Source organism: Polyodon spathula, chromosome 22 (genome assembly GCF_017654505.1).
Source record: "Polyodon spathula isolate WHYD16114869_AA chromosome 22, ASM1765450v1, whole genome shotgun sequence".
NCBI classification, from domain to species: Eukaryota; Metazoa; Chordata; class Actinopteri; order Acipenseriformes; family Polyodontidae; genus Polyodon; species Polyodon spathula.
Genome location: NC_054555.1, coordinates 30,471,222 through 30,487,303, shown reverse-complemented (window position 1 = coordinate 30,487,303; position 16,082 = coordinate 30,471,222). Strand labels below are relative to the sequence as shown.

At 40.9% G+C, this 16,082-nt stretch overlaps 1 protein-coding gene across 2 annotated transcripts in view; it reads left to right on the top strand.

The window, feature by feature from the left end:
* LOC121297406 (kremen protein 1-like) overlaps positions 1 to 16,082 on the top strand; it is a 32,601-nt gene that overhangs the window by 11,769 nt on the left and 4,750 nt on the right. For both annotated transcript variants that reach the window (XM_041223722.1, XM_041223723.1), the window contains exons 2-8: positions 978 to 1,140; positions 4,780 to 4,871; positions 12,585 to 12,709; positions 13,154 to 13,307; positions 13,568 to 13,900; positions 15,538 to 15,699; positions 15,972 to 16,056. In XM_041223722.1, coding sequence (XP_041079656.1) covers positions 978 to 1,140; positions 4,780 to 4,871; positions 12,585 to 12,709; positions 13,154 to 13,307; positions 13,568 to 13,900; positions 15,538 to 15,699; positions 15,972 to 16,056 — 1,114 coding nt within the window. The remainder of the gene's footprint in view (positions 1 to 977; positions 1,141 to 4,779; positions 4,872 to 12,584; positions 12,710 to 13,153; positions 13,308 to 13,567; positions 13,901 to 15,537; positions 15,700 to 15,971; positions 16,057 to 16,082) is intronic.

Sequence of the window (16,082 nt, the reverse complement as noted above, 5' to 3'; positions counted from 1 at the left end):
GGCAAACTGTTTTTGATTTAGTAGAAAATATGTTTCTTTGCAATCTGTAAAATAATCGCATAGCCAAAAAACCCTGAAGCCTGTCCTTTACTGATTAACTTCTTCAGCCTTCAAAGGAAATGCAGCTCAGCAGCTTGGAGATATCGTTTTCTGATCTGATTTTCAAAGATCTAAGTCAGACTTTTTGACATAAGAAGAAACTTCTGTTGTTTTCTGCCACAGTGAGTCTGTTACAGCACAAGAGGTTTCTCATGCCTTGGTCTGTAACAAACTCCTACACAGTTCTTTTAAAGCACCAAGCGCAGTGAACTGTCTTCAAACACTGTTTGTGTGTGATTAGTGTTTTGCAGTGTGTATTTTATGAGCTTGACTGGCTTCTTGCTTTGCAGTGGATCTCATTTTAAACCCGGTACTGGGTGGAGTGGATTGAAGCGCTGTCAAGTTCCCATATGTTTGTAGTTCTATTCTTTTGAAGAATTCAGTCTTGCATTACATGCTGCTTTCATTTTGTATGTTTTCTTTTTCTTTTGTTTTGCTCGGTTATGGTGGAAACTAATGTGGGGGAGATGAATGAATAAATTGCATTGTGGGTGAAAAGGTAAAAAAAAAAAAATATATATATATATATATATATATATATATATATATATATATATATATATATATATATATATATATATATATATATCAGCAGCCATATATGAATGTACATCTACATTTTAAAATAAATCTCTTTAAGTAAATGTATTTGGTGTTCTACGTTATAATCTATGAACCTGTATATGTATCGCTACAGTACAGACAGCTTAACATACAGACATGTGTCTGGTAACATGTGGTTCTCTGAGTCTTTTGGCTTTGCAATCCCAGTGTTTCCATGTTTGCTTTAACTGATCCCCGACCCACACCTTTCTACACTTTGCATTTTCATTGCATGGTAGGTTAATGACCTGTGCTGCATGCACCTTGTTCTGCAGAGTGCTACACGGCGAATGGAGAAGATTACAGAGGCAAGCAGAACCAGACCTGTCTTCACGGAGGGAAGCCCTGTCTGTACTGGAACGAGACCTTCCAACACCCCTACAACACAATGAAATACCCCAACGGAGAGGGGGGGCTTGGGAAGCACAACTACTGCAGGTAATTCAGTGCAATTCAGACCTATTCCATGTCTCACGAAAGGGAATTCATATGAATAAGCAATCTCTACTGTATATGTACGACACACGTTTCATTGCCTGGAAAGGGTTAGGTGTTTTTGCACAGAAACCCGGTCCAGAGGAAAAGTGTGTCATGTTCCAGGGCTTGCGAATATGAGTGAATTAGATAGTAAAAATGTCTTCCTGTTTTGTAAATATTTGCATTTTTTCTGGTAATTTGATCCTGGGTCTATTCAGTACATAACAGGATTTCAGTAAACTGCACACGCAGCAGGAAGCTGAGCCCAGTGGTTTTGGGTTACCCATGTGTTCTCTTCGGATCGTCCATATGGTGTTCTGAAGAGTGCAGAGTGCAAATTCAGAATATCCAGTAAGGTGTGAAACATTGGAGCTCATTTAGACAGACCCACAAGCATTGAAACTAGCTACTTTATAGGACTTGCCGAAGTTTTAACTCATCATGATGCAAAGCTTTAGGGCTTGTATTACTTAATAACTGGCTGTTAATACAAATCTGATAAATAATAGCATCTAATGCACAAATTCACAGTTCTGGAATAGTCAACAGCATATCTCTGTTCACAATATACACCTAGGCAGGTGGATTTATAGTTATGCTCCCTGCTGTATCGACTTTCATTGGAAAGAAAGTCTTGAGCAAAAAATACAAGAACAGGCCTCTTGACTGATGACCAGAACTGTCAAAGATAAACAGAGCTCGGTTTAGCCCAAAGCTAATTAAGTTCATTAAGTTTATAACCTGTGTTAACCAGACAGGCTTCCAGACCTGAAGGGCACACACATTAGCTGATTTAGTGAACTTCAGTGGATAATATTGGAGAGAAATATGATTTGTATCTGCTCTGTGTAAAACTTCTAAACACCATTTGTAGACATTTATCTGGAGAAGCTGCCAAGTTGTTTATTTGAGACTGGATGACGGTCTGTCTACGAGAGACCACTCAAACCTACAGCAGCTCACACAGGCCCTTTAAGGATGCTGTAAAAGGCATTGAAATAAACTGTCCCGATTCTGGTAAACTAAGATTAGGGTTACGGGTTTCTGAATACAAGCGGTAACATTTCAATAGGAAATTAGATTTTGTGTGAATCTGTGTTCAAGCTTAGATTAAAAGAGGCTGTTTCCTTCCAACACCGCCAACCGCTGTCCTGCTTGGCAGCAATGCTTTTTCTTATTGATTTTATACCTGCCGCAAAACAATTAACATTAAAACAAGCTCCTCCCAACAGGAAGCAGTATTCAGCACAGCAAGTGACTGTTGGAGGATTTCTTTTAGCAACACAGCTGTTCAGTTTATGACTAGTCAACATGTAAGCCAAAAAAATAATAAAAAAAATGTTGTCTGATGAATGTGAAGCTGGGGCCCAGATGGAGAGTTTGTTTTTTTATTAATCATTGGTTCTTCTTGTTTCCATAACTTTAAATGGGAAGGTGGCACCCTGGTGTTTTCACAGGCTTAGATTTAGAGGAAATAGCACAGAGTGAATATGATGGAAATGAAAGAGTCCGAATGGTGGACGGACAATGAGATGAGTCGCTGTGGGGGCTCAGCACTGGAGGACATGAGCTGAGGCCCTCGCTCTGCATCACAGCCCTGTATCAAACCACAGCTGACAAAGGCAGAGCCTTCCCACTGTGCATCCACCCTTTTTAAAAGGAGGGTATTAATAATACTCTCCTGGGAGATGAGACAAGTTTATACAGAAAAAATACAGTGAATCAGGTAATATATCTCAGCACATGATTCAACACGTTCTGTAGTGCGTGTTTTAATCATTCGTTTTAAAACTTTCTGTATTGTGGGTTAATCATCCTTTTATTCATTTTTTAACCCTAAGCAATTAATTTGCAGTACAGCAATGTTGCAATTGTGCAAATAGCTTTCAAACTGACAAATAGAGCAATATAACATAGCTTTTATAGCTTTCAAAGTTGCTTTAAATAATATGTTCTGTAAGAATGGGAGTACAGCTGTTGAGCCCCGAATGAAGTCCCAACAATACTATTTAATTAAAGGCAGCACAAAACCCGAGATTCCTTGGCAGGTGTAAATCTGCAGAGGCAGGAGCTAGCCTTGGTGTTTATTGCAAGAATACGACTGAAAATCTCCTGGGGGAGTGTTGAGATCACAGTGCTATTGTTGGCTTGCCTCAAGCTGTTTGACTTGAAAGAAAAACACTAATAGTTTATAGTTTATTTTTATTGTATGTCATAAAATACCTAAAGCCAAAAAAGCACTGGGAAATTGGACTGAGAAAACAGCAGATGAGTCCCAGCATATGAATGTGGTCGCCATCGTTTTGTGTCATTCCATTAGCATGGGTGTGTGCATGACACCGGCGTTATACAAACAGCATCGGTTTGATTTTAAATTCCCAAAATGCCACTAGCAAAAAAAACAACACTTTGTTGAGCTGACTATTGAAAGAGTAATGACTCCAAGGATGAATGTGTGCTGAACCTTTAGAGACATTTCAGGTTAGCTACGCAATAAGAGGCTATGTGTGGCCAATCTCCAGACATTATTAACAACAGAACTGTTACATGTTCAATTACATTTTGAAAATTAAAAGTCTGTAAATGCTACAGCATTCAAGGGAACAAAAAGTGGGGATAACTACAAAATAAAACAAATACATCTATATGGAAGTTGCTGTTGAGAAACTGATACAAAGCAGCTGGTTTCTGGTTCTCCGGGTTTTAAGTCATGTTTTGATCCACATGGCAAAGTAGATGGAACCTGATTAGACTGAGGTTACCAAACATCCTAAATCCTGCTGAATGAATTCCTGGGAAACAGACACCATCCTTTAAAGAAGTAGAAACCTGGCAAGCCTCTGTCCAGGTCCATTACCTCCTTCTTTAAACATACCTCCAGGGATTACATAATCCCTCCTCTAAACTCAACCTAGAACCTGGTTGTCTTCCTTTATTGAGGGATTAAGGTAGATGGCAGCAGTGTTTTGTATTCATGCACTAAGTGAATCAGAGGAGCTTACCTGAGCTTTGCCCTACTGTCATTGAAACTGCTTCTCCCAGTCCAGGGGCATGAACAGCTTTCCTAGTCTACTGTCTACCTGCTCATGCTTGCACTATAAAAGATCCACACTGTAAAGCAGCACATTCTAGTAGTAGCCTTTCACCTTGCAGCCTTGGGTTCAGTAGCTCAGGACAAAAGTGAAGGATTTGCTGATCAAAGATGTACCCCAAGCTACAGACTATAGGTCATGAATAGTCCAGATTTGAAACTAGGACTGAGCAGAGAAGGGTTCAAGATTAGCAACAGATGGGTTAAGGATACTGGAAAATTCAAAGGCCCCTTTGACGCTCCGATTGTAATTCCTCGCCTCCGCTGATGCCTTTGACAAAGACGCTCCCAGCTGGCTGTGGCGGTCTTTTCTCTGGGCTGTCCTTTCTGGAGTGGACACGGATGACTGGGCACCTAAGAGCTGGGAGGAGAGGGTTTTAAAGAGGAAGAGAAGAGGACCGTCCAGGAGAAAAGGAAACAAAAACCCAAAACAAAAAAACGGGGGATTCCGATAGATAAAGAATTTTCTTTTTCTTTTTGTTAACTGTTTTTAATTTCTCCATTTCCAGAAACCCAGATGGTGATGTCAGGCCCTGGTGTTACGTCGCTGATCACGAGGACAGTGTTTACTGGAAGTACTGTGACATTCCCACATGCCAGAGTAAGTGCCTGAGCATCCCTTTATTTCAACCCCCGCCTGATTATTTTCAAGGAGGATAGCGCTCCGTGGAGCTGTTTTAACAAAATGTGCACACTTATCCTCTCAAACTGTTCTATCACAAAGTGTGGTGGATTAACTGTAACCCTTAATAAGAATAAACTATTGTTTGGGCAGTGATGTGTTGTAACCATGACCCCATTGAATGCTGTGTGTGAACTTGAATCCTCACTTCAAGTTTGCAAAAAACCAATTAACTTCAAACTAACGTCCCAATCACCCATACACCCTTAGTGGAAAAATACAGTATTATCCCTGGACAGCCACATCACACTTAAAAAAGGGCCCCGTTGTTGAGGGTTTGTAAAGCTGGGGGTCCCACTCTTTGTCTGCTGTCAGCATTGCCTTCTTTTCATTCCAAGAGGAATCTGTGCCATCTCTTTGCTAAGGAAGGCACTGTGGCAGACTCAGTGATCTGAACTGGACAGCGATCGCATTGCTGTTGTTATCTTCTGCTGCACAGCACTGCACCAGCTGGCAGCTGTGCAGCCGCACAATCATCAATGAGGATTTCAAATGTATTGGGGTCAATTTTTCATTTTTAATTAAAGTTACAATTGACCTACTTCGCACATGCAAGGGCCCTTTTTTCATTTTTGGTTATCAGATCCCGATGTTTGTTGAAACTTTGAGATTAGCCCCATGCAGGAGATATAGCAGGGTGATATTTCTGCAGCCGTCACGTTTTTTGTAGAAACCAGTCCCATTGTCTGTGGTCTGTCCTCAGATTCATAGCCATGCTTCCTCTGGTATTCCCCGGTTCTGTTCTGGAGGTATCTCTTGCAGATCTTGCGTGTCTGGATCGCAGTTTGAAGTGCAGGAGGCTATCCCTGGTTCCTTCAGTGTTGCTGTTTAATTGTGGCTTCTTCTCATGCCACAGCCCCACCAGAGACTCTTCTGTGGCTATATCAACCTTCAATTGTACATCACGGGTATCATAAACTGTCTTTGTAATTCAAGTCTTGTCTCGACAAGTGAAGGCCACTGTTAGAAATGATACACCCCTGCATGTTCTACCAAGGTCATCTGTTTTTATGGTCTCTCATTTACTTTTTAATATCCTCTTTGCAATTTAACAAACTCAAGTGCTCCTATTGTCCTGAGCTGCAGCCATCCCATGACTCTCTTCTGACAGCCTGGACCGTCAGTTAAAATCCATCTGCAGGTTTCATTCCCTAATATACTGCTGTACGACTCCCTTCAATCTATGAGACAGCCTCTCTAATTAGAGGTCCATTGCAACTGTAGCTGCTTAGGAATTGAATCTGTTCCGCAGCTTGGACTGTCCTTCACTTTGGAGTCATAGCTTCTCCTTCCTTGTTTGGTATACCACTGTGATCTAACAGTTAGACCGTCTTCGTTCTTAGTTTATGTAATGGGTTTCCTGGCTTCTGGTGTTTTAAAACCTACCTACCAGCTTGCACTCTTTAGCTCCTCACTTCCTTTCATGAATCTTCATTCATAAAAAAGCCAGCCTTATTGAATACATTCTCTGCCTCTTCTTGAAAGGAATCATTAGCTAGCACGGTGTCACTGGCAGTGAACAGTTCGTGTGAGATCAGGTTCCTTGCCTCAGGTACTGGAGGACTCTGCAAGTATGAGCAGACTAATGAAACAACAACAAGAGACAACAGGATCAGCAAGAAAAGAACCAGGAATGTAATGAATGGACCCTTCGGGGTTTTTTTTGTTTTGTTTCACTGTCTGTAAAACAGAAGGAGGTGAAATCTGTGGAGAATAAAAATAAAAATAAATCTGGTTTCCCCCACCTTACTTTGAACAAAACAAGACTCTGTGTTAACTAAGGAGCCTTTTCTTTCTGTCTTTGTCACAGTACTGTATAGACTAGACTGGAAAAGGCAGAAGTTGTATTTGGGACTAATATAATTGTAAAAGACAGATAAGTGAAAGTTTTTAAAGGTCACTAATTCAGTTCTAAAGTCCTCACTGAGTTGCTGTTGAAATGGTGTTGTTTTTCCCACACTGTTGAAATTCTCTGGCCTGAAGTCAAACAATTCTCCATTACACAAACTGCATTAACCTTTAGTGGCTTCCACTTTATTGTTTTGGCATTCAATATACTAGCATGCATGTTATACATTCTAAATATTTATACTAATGTATTGTAACATGAGATTCAGTGCAGCTACTGCGTATCACATTTTTCTCAATAGATCATTTTCGGAACGTGCCACATTCACAAGGGTTCTCTTTGCTAGTTCAGAAGTAAGTACACATCCATCTGCACCCTTCTGGGATGTCGAGGACATTTGCATTTGCATGGAGGCTAGGAGAACTAGGTGGATGGTGCATGTAGGGATTGACCAGTTTCGAACAGAAGCTCATAACCTAAACTACAGAGCTAGCACTGAAGTGCCGCTGACTGCTTACGTACTGATACAAAGGAAGGCTTATTTTGTGAAGGGAATGGCGAGGGGGGGGAGGGGGCGGCTTAGCTGTAACATGTTTAGTTACACTCATATAAAGCAATAAAGAAAAGGATTTGGTCTTAAAATGATCCTAGAAAGTAGGGATCCGTGAGTACCATTTTGGTTTATTTTTGTAATAAGAAACACAGATACAGGGATGGGTTGCATGGAAACGCAGTGCAGAGCAGTGAAGGGCTGATCCCATTTGTGTGGTTAAGTATTCCCAAGAAGACAATGGGCAGGTTGAGTCCAGGCTCGTCTATGAAGACGTGACACCAGTAAGTGCACAGACATGCCACAAGTCTCCCTGATCAAAGAGACTCATTGTTGAAATGAGAAATGACCCAACGGTTGTTAGTCTGTTGTGCTGTGATGTTTATGTTTTTGTGCCTCCTTTGTTATTTGCCTATGGGAAGGGCAGGATATAATCTAGACAGCGACGTTAACAATGGTCACAGAAATTGGGTAGATGTGGCATTAAAGTGAATCTTGTGGTTAAAACTCTTGAAAAGGGTTTGTGTTGTAATGTGAAGAGCTGTTTTATACGGATTAGCCACGACGATGGGATAACTAAGGAATAGAAAGCAGCAGGTTGTCTCCTTTAGCCAGACTGGATTCTCTCTTCTGACCTCTGTGTAGATTTTTTTTTCTCCAGTACAGAGATTGCTGTGGCAGACTGAGATTAGGGTTAGAGTGTTTGTAGTGCTGGTTGAATTGGGTTCATTTGATGCAGTCACTTTGAACAGCTGCTGCACTACAATGTGAAAATAGGCCCATGTTTGACCACTTACTGCACTTGTTTGAATTTACAAAGTGCAACAGTACTGAGTTCAATATCATATGATGTCAAAAGCTAAAAGAAAAAATGAAAAATAAATCTTTTGGAGAAAATGGTAGTTCTAGTTTATTTGCTGATTTGTAAAAGCTGAACTGGTTTTTCTATTGATGATATAAAGGTGACTGTTTTGTCTTCCTGGCAGTACCTTCTCTGAGACAGAGAACCTCTTTAAAGCAACGTGTTGATGCCTCAGAGGTGTCTGTCTGTCCTGCAGCAGAGATCTTAAACACATCACATTGTGACATGTCCCGAAAGCAGGTGGAAGGGATTGAAAAGTCATTATGAAACAGAGAGTGAATCCCTTTTGTTGAGAAAAAGGAGCAGCTGATCCTTAGCAGATCAGACTTAAATTCCTCTGACATAAATCGGGAGACTACAGTTTCGAGTCCCTTGCTCTGTCGCTTTGTCTAATAATTCCTTTTCAAATTAAACGCTTAGTCATTGATGGAATCCCCCGGAGCAAGGAAAATAATCTGACAACATGACCTGACTGAGTTGAGTTATATAAAATAAGAGCATTCTTCTCTGTGTTACCCTGCATTATGTGAATTGAACACATCACAACAATGAGTCAGTGTTTAGAAAGTGATTTAAGCAGGACACTGCTCTCTCTGATACAATGGTAAGGTATTCTGGATAGATCATTACCTGTAATGGCAGCTAGGTACCTCTGCAGAGTTTATTAATGCTGTTAGGACAATATGAATGTGATGAATCCATTTAAAATGTGGATCTGCCTGCCTGCCACCCTCGACATGCATGTTGTTTCACAACACTTATTAGATCCCAGCTACTGTCATATACAGAAACAATAAGGAGAGTGAGGCGACTGCTCCACCCAACCCTTTACATTGCAGTCTTTTACATTTCTTTTGTCTTATTTGAGACAAGACTAGTATCACTGTAACAGACTGAAATTTGAAAACACAACGACTTTTTGCACAATGTAAACAAAAAAACTGAGAAATCCTCAACTGGATTATCTATAAAGTTTTGACTCTCATGCATTTGTTATGTTATTCAAACTGGCACTGAACCTCTGCACTCACCACCTGACCTGGCTTATTCCTCTTCAAAGTTGGTCAAGATAGGACATAACATTGGCAGTAAATATAACATGTAAAGAGATGAGCCTACAGCACAGTAGATACACTACACATTCACAGTGCAGACCAGCATACTAATTCACTGCTGATGTTTTGTTCAGCCCAGCCTGGGTGTGACTCTTGAGAAGCTGTCTGCTTAGCGAAATATATTTTAAAAAAGAAACGCTACAGCCTTCCACAAAACTCTCTCCAGATGTCATCAGAATTTATGTCTGTAATTACCTTTTTTTAAAATAATATAGAGAAGGCTGACTGCAGACATATTAGACCAGTAATGCTGCCAAAAGCACCAGCGTGCTTGCCAAGCCGGCCCTTTCTGATGTTGTCGTGTTTGTTTTCTGGCTGGTGCTTTCTTAGTGTTTTTTTGTTTTTAAGAATGTTCCAGGTCTAGTCTTGTGGCTGGTCCTTATTTTCCTGGTGTTCAGTCCCCTCGCGTGATACCATTCTACTCTGGTAGCGAATCATTTCTCTGGGCTGGGCTTGCTAACCAGACTGCAGTCATCTGTAGCCTTGCCAATGCCTGAAGGTTCATAGTTAAGTGGTTCAATAGATGCATATCAATGCGATTCTCTGAAAGTAGCTGTCTTAGACTGGCTTCCTCGTAAACCAGGTAAGCACACCACATCCAGTCTGCTACCAACAATGCACTCCTCTGACCATTACACATCTTACACAAGCAAATGGACTCCAGTCTGTATTATTTACTTAAAGGATACATTGTAGAAGCCAATAGTTTACATTGGCAAGTGGCAATTCGCACATGTGAGGCCTTCACAGGAACATACTGTAAACACTCTAAGAGAAACAAGTAATATGTTTCACATGCAGTGGAGGGTGATTGACAGAACCCAATGCCACACTGTGGGGAAGGCTGGCGTTTACACACTCGGTACTGGGTTTGCATATTCTGAGAGTGTGAATAACACTGTTACAATAAACAGCATGTTCTTTGTCAGTGGTTTCTACCTGGAAATGTTTTTTTTTTTTACATCTAAATATAATCACTGCTATTTTGCAATCACACTTAACTGAAAGGTCAAAACTCTGGTTTGTTTGTTAATAAATTGGTGTGAAGATTGTGGATTCACCCATTTGCTTTTTCTCTATCCAAACATGCATGAAGCATGGCTGAATATGGCTTGGTGGTCATCACATAGATTCTGGCCTTTTTGTGTTTTCCTCAATGTATATGCAATGTGAGGTTGTGCTTTACCAAGCTTTGAAGTCTCAAGTAGTTACTGTGTGTTATTTTGTGCATTGTATTGTGAATATTTCTCTGTGTTAGTTAGTAATCCCTGATCTGGTATGAGTGCTGGGCTTCTCTGTGCGTCACACGTCTGTCCTTGAGAAGAGCCAGCCAGCAGAGCTGTGCTCAGCATCACTCAAAGCTCATCAATATTTGTCTTGCTTCAGGCAGCAACGCCAGGGCTGGGGTGCTGCTTGGCAGTCCATGCATTCTGTCTGTGAGTCCATCTGGTGGCTTCTTGTGTCCATCTGACTGCATATGCAAGGGAAAGCTTTCCTTACTTTGTCAGCATAGACTCCGGTTCAAAAGCCATATTATTTAATACATGTGCTTTCTTCAAAATGATCAAATAATACTACTGGAAGGTCAGATGTTTTTGGTGCTCCCCAGCCAGTGAACCAAAAAAAGAAACTTTTTTATTTTTAAAATCTTTTGGTATATTCTGTTCTCTAAAGTAGTAGTGCACCTTTTTTTTTTGTCAAAAAATATTTTATTTAGTTAGTTTTTGTCATTTTCTTTTGTTCTCTCCCTGCTTGTTTTCAAGCGCAGGAGGGACATTTCTTTGTTCTCTGTGTTTATTTTATTTGTTTCTCTTTTTAAACACACTTTGTTTCATTATAATTTATTTTTACTTTAAAGACATTTGTATTTTGTTTTTCTTCCTTTTACTTGGAAAAATTGAATTAGTTTAAACCTTGTGCAGAGTTGGGGAGGGGCAGGCAATTAAAAACAGGCTGTGTGCTTTCGTGCAGTTTGAGGAGTGAGAGTGCACGTTCTCTTTGTTGTTCTGCCCTTTTTATTTTTTGTTTGTTTTTTGCTGTTGTTTTTTTTCTCTCTGCTTTTTATCACATTTGTTTAAAAGAGAAAAATAAATAAAGAATGCATATTTATTTTCTTTCTCTAGTGATGTTTGCATTGCAGGTGGTTTGTCTTGTTTTGTGTGCAGTCCTGCGCTGGTGATTTTTGCAGTGCGGGTGGGTTGTCTTGTTTTGTGTGCAGTCCTGCGCTGGTGATTTTTGCAGTGCGGGTGGGTTGTCTTGTTTTGTGTGCAGTCCTGCGCTGGTGATTTTTGCAGTGCGGGTGGTTTGTCTTGTTTTGTGTGCAGTCCTGCGCTGGTGATTTTTGCAGTGCGGGTGGGTTGTCTTGTTTTGTGTGCAGTCCTGCGCTGGTGATTTTTGCAGTGCGGGTGGGTTGTCTTGTTTTGTGTGCAGTCCTGCGCTGGTGATTTTTGCAGTGCGGGTGGGTTGTCTTGTTTTGTCCACAGTCCTGCGCTGGTGATTTTTGCATTGCGGGTGGGTTGTCTTGTTTTGTGTGCAGTCCTGCGCTGGTGATTTTTGCATTGCGGGTGGTTTGTCTTGTTTTGTGTGCAGTCCTGCGCTGGTGATTTTTGCAGTGCGGGTGGTTTGTCTTGTTTTGTGTGCAGTCCTGCGCTGGTGATTTTTGCAGTGCGGGTGGGTTGTCTTGTTTTGTGTGCAGTCCTGCGCTGGTGATTTTTGCAGTGCGGGTGGGTTGTCTTGTTTTGTGTGCAGTCCTGCGCTGGTGATTTTTGCAGTGCGGGTGGGTTGTCTTGTTTTATGTGCAGTCCTGCGCTGGTGATTTTTGCATTGTGGGTGGGTTGTCTTGTTTTGTGTGCAGTCCTGCGCTGGTGATTTTTGCAGTGCGGGTGGGTTGTCTTGTTTTGTGTGCAGTCCTGTGCTTGTGATTGTTGCAGTGCGGGTGGGTTGTCTGACTTTTTGTTTTGTATTTATTATTATAACAAAACAAAAAAAAAACCTACACAGCCCCCAAAAAGATGGGCACAGGTGCCTGCAGATAATGCAGCTCCCTTGAAAATATAACAAGGAGACACAGGGTCACTTGACAGCTGGAGTAGTCTCTAATACAGATATTTAAATAGGACTAATAATAATACTAATTAACAACAGACTTACAGCACACTAGAGTGGCCCTTTAGTAGCATTTCAAAAATATATCATGCGACAACAACAACAACAACAACAATAATAATAACCCCTTCCTTTCCACTTCTTTCCTTAGTGCCAGGAAACCTGGGCTGCTTCAAGGACAGTGGGGACCCTCCTGCACTGACAGGCAGCAGCGAGACTTCGAACAAACTAACCATTCAGAACTGCATCAGTTTCTGCAGAAGCAAAAGATACAAGGTAAATAGAATTCTGTTGGATCTACCAGTCAGCCAAACTGAGTGTATTTTTTTTTTAAACAAAACAATGTAACCATTAACCTTCACAGACCTCCCACTGTAAGAGCTTTAACTTTTCTTGGAAAAAAAACAAGCATATGGTATCCAGACGTTCACTGTAACCTAGTGATTAAGCTGAGAGAAATGAACTGCACAATACTCACTATGTGGGTAGACTTCAGTCACTAGTCAATTTGAAAATGTCCCTGAACCTCTACAGACACCTAGAAGAATGCAAGTGTCCAGCTGTTCTAAGTAAATAATATTTTACTTACTTAGCGCCTCCGTAATGGTACAAATCACAGCATTTTGTTAATATAGTTTATTTTATAGAACAGTTACTTACTGTGTTCGCTGTACAGTTGTTTCCACCTGGTGGTGGTGATGTAAATGTGACTCCCTGCAGCTTGCAGGGATGGAGTCCGGCTATGCCTGTTTCTGTGGGAACGATCCAGACTACCGGCGACAAGGGGAGGCTGCCAGCACAGAGTGCAACCACGTGTGCTTCGGGGACCATACCCAGCCCTGCGGAGGAGATGGGAGAGTCATCATCTTCGACAGTGAGTCTCAAACACCGACACCCTCGACTCCTCATTCATAAAACATTACAACGGTGCAGGAATATACTTTCACACGTACCTGCTGACATGCATTTTACAAACTGAATGAGCTGTTCTTTAATAAAAAAATGTTCAGGCATTGTAGTGTTGTTAGTTGATCTATTAAATGTGTAATCGGTTGCCCTTCTCAAGTGTGAAATGTTCACTGGTAGTCAGGGTTTTAAAAAAGATCGTATTATCTCTGTCTGCTTGTTTCTCAGCACTGGTAGGGGCTTGTGGAGGAAACTATAGCAGCCAGACGGGAGTGATTTACTCCCCGGATTTCCCAGATAAGTATGGGAACAGTCGGGTGTGCTACTGGACCATCCAGGTTCCAGGTTCATCGCTGATCCTCTTCAACTTCACGTTCTTCGATGTCAGGGACCCCTCGGACATGGTGGAGCTGCTGGATGGGCACACCAATCAGGTGGAGGCTCGGTTCGATGGCAGCAACCCCCCACAGCGTGCTGTCAATGTTTCATCCGACTTCGTCATCTTGTACTTTTACTCTGATCGGACCAACCATGCCCAAGGATTTGCAATGTTATACCAAGGTAAGCCTTACAATTTGCAAAAAAAATGTGACTTGAATAGCAATCTCTGGGATCAAGATGTCTAACCCCAGAGAGAGAAGTGCTAGTGTGAGTGTAATCTTTGAGTGCCACTGAAGGTACGGTAGTAAAGAGCTCTGAAAATTTAAAAAAAGGATAGTTGAATCCAAAGTGAACAGGAATCCTGTTTTTACAATCATACTGTCTTTATGAGGGATTAATCATTTCTGAATTAATCTGCATTCAAGCATTCAATCAGCAACACAATCACACAAGGGTTTATTCAATTCACATCAATGGAGGCAGATGTAAATAGAGTCACTGTTTAGATGTTTAATATGGGCACCTTTGTGTACTAAGGTTATAAGCTACTTTGGTATAGCTCAATCCAATAGTCTACAGGAAAATATCACCATCTCTTGAGTACAGGCTGTTTGTCATGTCTAATATGTTGTACTTATGATAGTTATAATAGCACACAACAATAAGACCATTAGGTCTCAATCCTGAAATTCTAGGTGATGCAAAACCTTTAGCCAGAGCTGTACTACCCCCCCCCCCCCCCCCCCCCCCCCCCCCCGGTTAAAATAACAGTGAATACAAACTCTGTAATGTATACAAGAATTAGTATAGATTAGCAGAGTATTGTTAATTATGAATGTGGGACTGTTTACGTTAATGAGGATAACTCTTGTCATTGTAAAGGATAATGGAAAGCCCATTCACTGAAGCATAAAGAAATGAACCCACTTGAAAAGATTTATCAGGCTTTTAGGGAATAATATGATTTGGATAGAAATCAGTCATTTATAATCTCATGATACATATTGGCTTCTAAATTGTCTAGGTTCTTTCTAGTTAAAGTGCTGTGGATTGAATTCCTAGTTCAAATAAATGTTTGAAAAGTATAAATACCAACTTTGAAGATCTGGCATATGCCTGCCAGCAGCGATCACTGATAAAACAAGTCAGTGTATCTGTGTAATTAAGCTAAATATTTAACATGCGTTTACTTCTTTTAATGGAATGTCAGAACTTGCATTTCAATTACACTAATTGCACCCTTCTAATTAGGATTTAGAGAAAGCACATGTTTTTGTGTTACAGGGCAGTGCATACAGATGGTGGAGAACCATGGGAATGTAATCAACCATTATATCAAATTATTTTCAGATTCGTTTCAACTCTGTTAAGTAAAGACTTATTCTCAAAAAAAGGTTTGCTTTAACCTACTTCTTATGAACGCTAAAAATAATTGTTGACTACAATGAACTGAGGGAGGAAAGCACTAGTAGGGTGTATCCTTGCATGTGGGTGTCATAGTCGGATCTGAGGCGTTGCCATCACACAAGTGCTAGTGGATGTTTTAAGTTGTCCTTGTGTAGGTTTGAGATTTTGGTTCAGTCTTCTAAATCATCACTCTTCAGCTGAATTCAGAGTTTACCTTTCACAAATGTCCATGGATTCTGGTTGAAAATAGAGTTTCTTATTCAACAGTTTAAAAATAGGTACAATCGAGAGTTGATAAGTTGATAAGTCAATGAAAGTGATGGACAATTGTCCTCTCTGTTGACCATACTGTCATAGACAGAGCCCAGTTTAGTTTGTATTGTACTTCAAACCTCGTCTTGTGTTGACAGCTATGAAGGCTCAGGCACCGAAAGTGATCGAGGAGAGGATCAATCACACTGAGTCGGAAGTGATAACTGAGGGCTCCAATCTGAGTTTGAATTCTGGAAGATCCTCACAGATCTTTTATGTCATTACTTCCAGCCCCAGCAAACAGGATCACCCCATGCCAGGTCAGTCGCTGCTCCTGCCAGCTGTGCTCACAGGGGGGTTTGTTTTACACGTTTTATGCAGGGTTAAACATACCGGTTCCTGGCCACCACGGGCAGCAATACCTTGTTCCATACTTGCTGGGTGTTTGCTGCAATCATTAAAGGGAAGCATGAAGTAAGTCGGATAAGACAGGTGCAAGATTCAGCATCTCTTTGTCATTGTTTGCTGATACATTACTTACATTCTAATAGAGGTATTATGAGTTATATTTTTTGTTTTATTGTTGCTGCAGTGTGGACTATCTATGCCTTGGCTACACTTCTAATCCTGACTGCCATAGCGATGGTTGCAAAGATGCTTCTACATGTAACTGTTAGGTAAGTATTGACACTGCCAGATACGT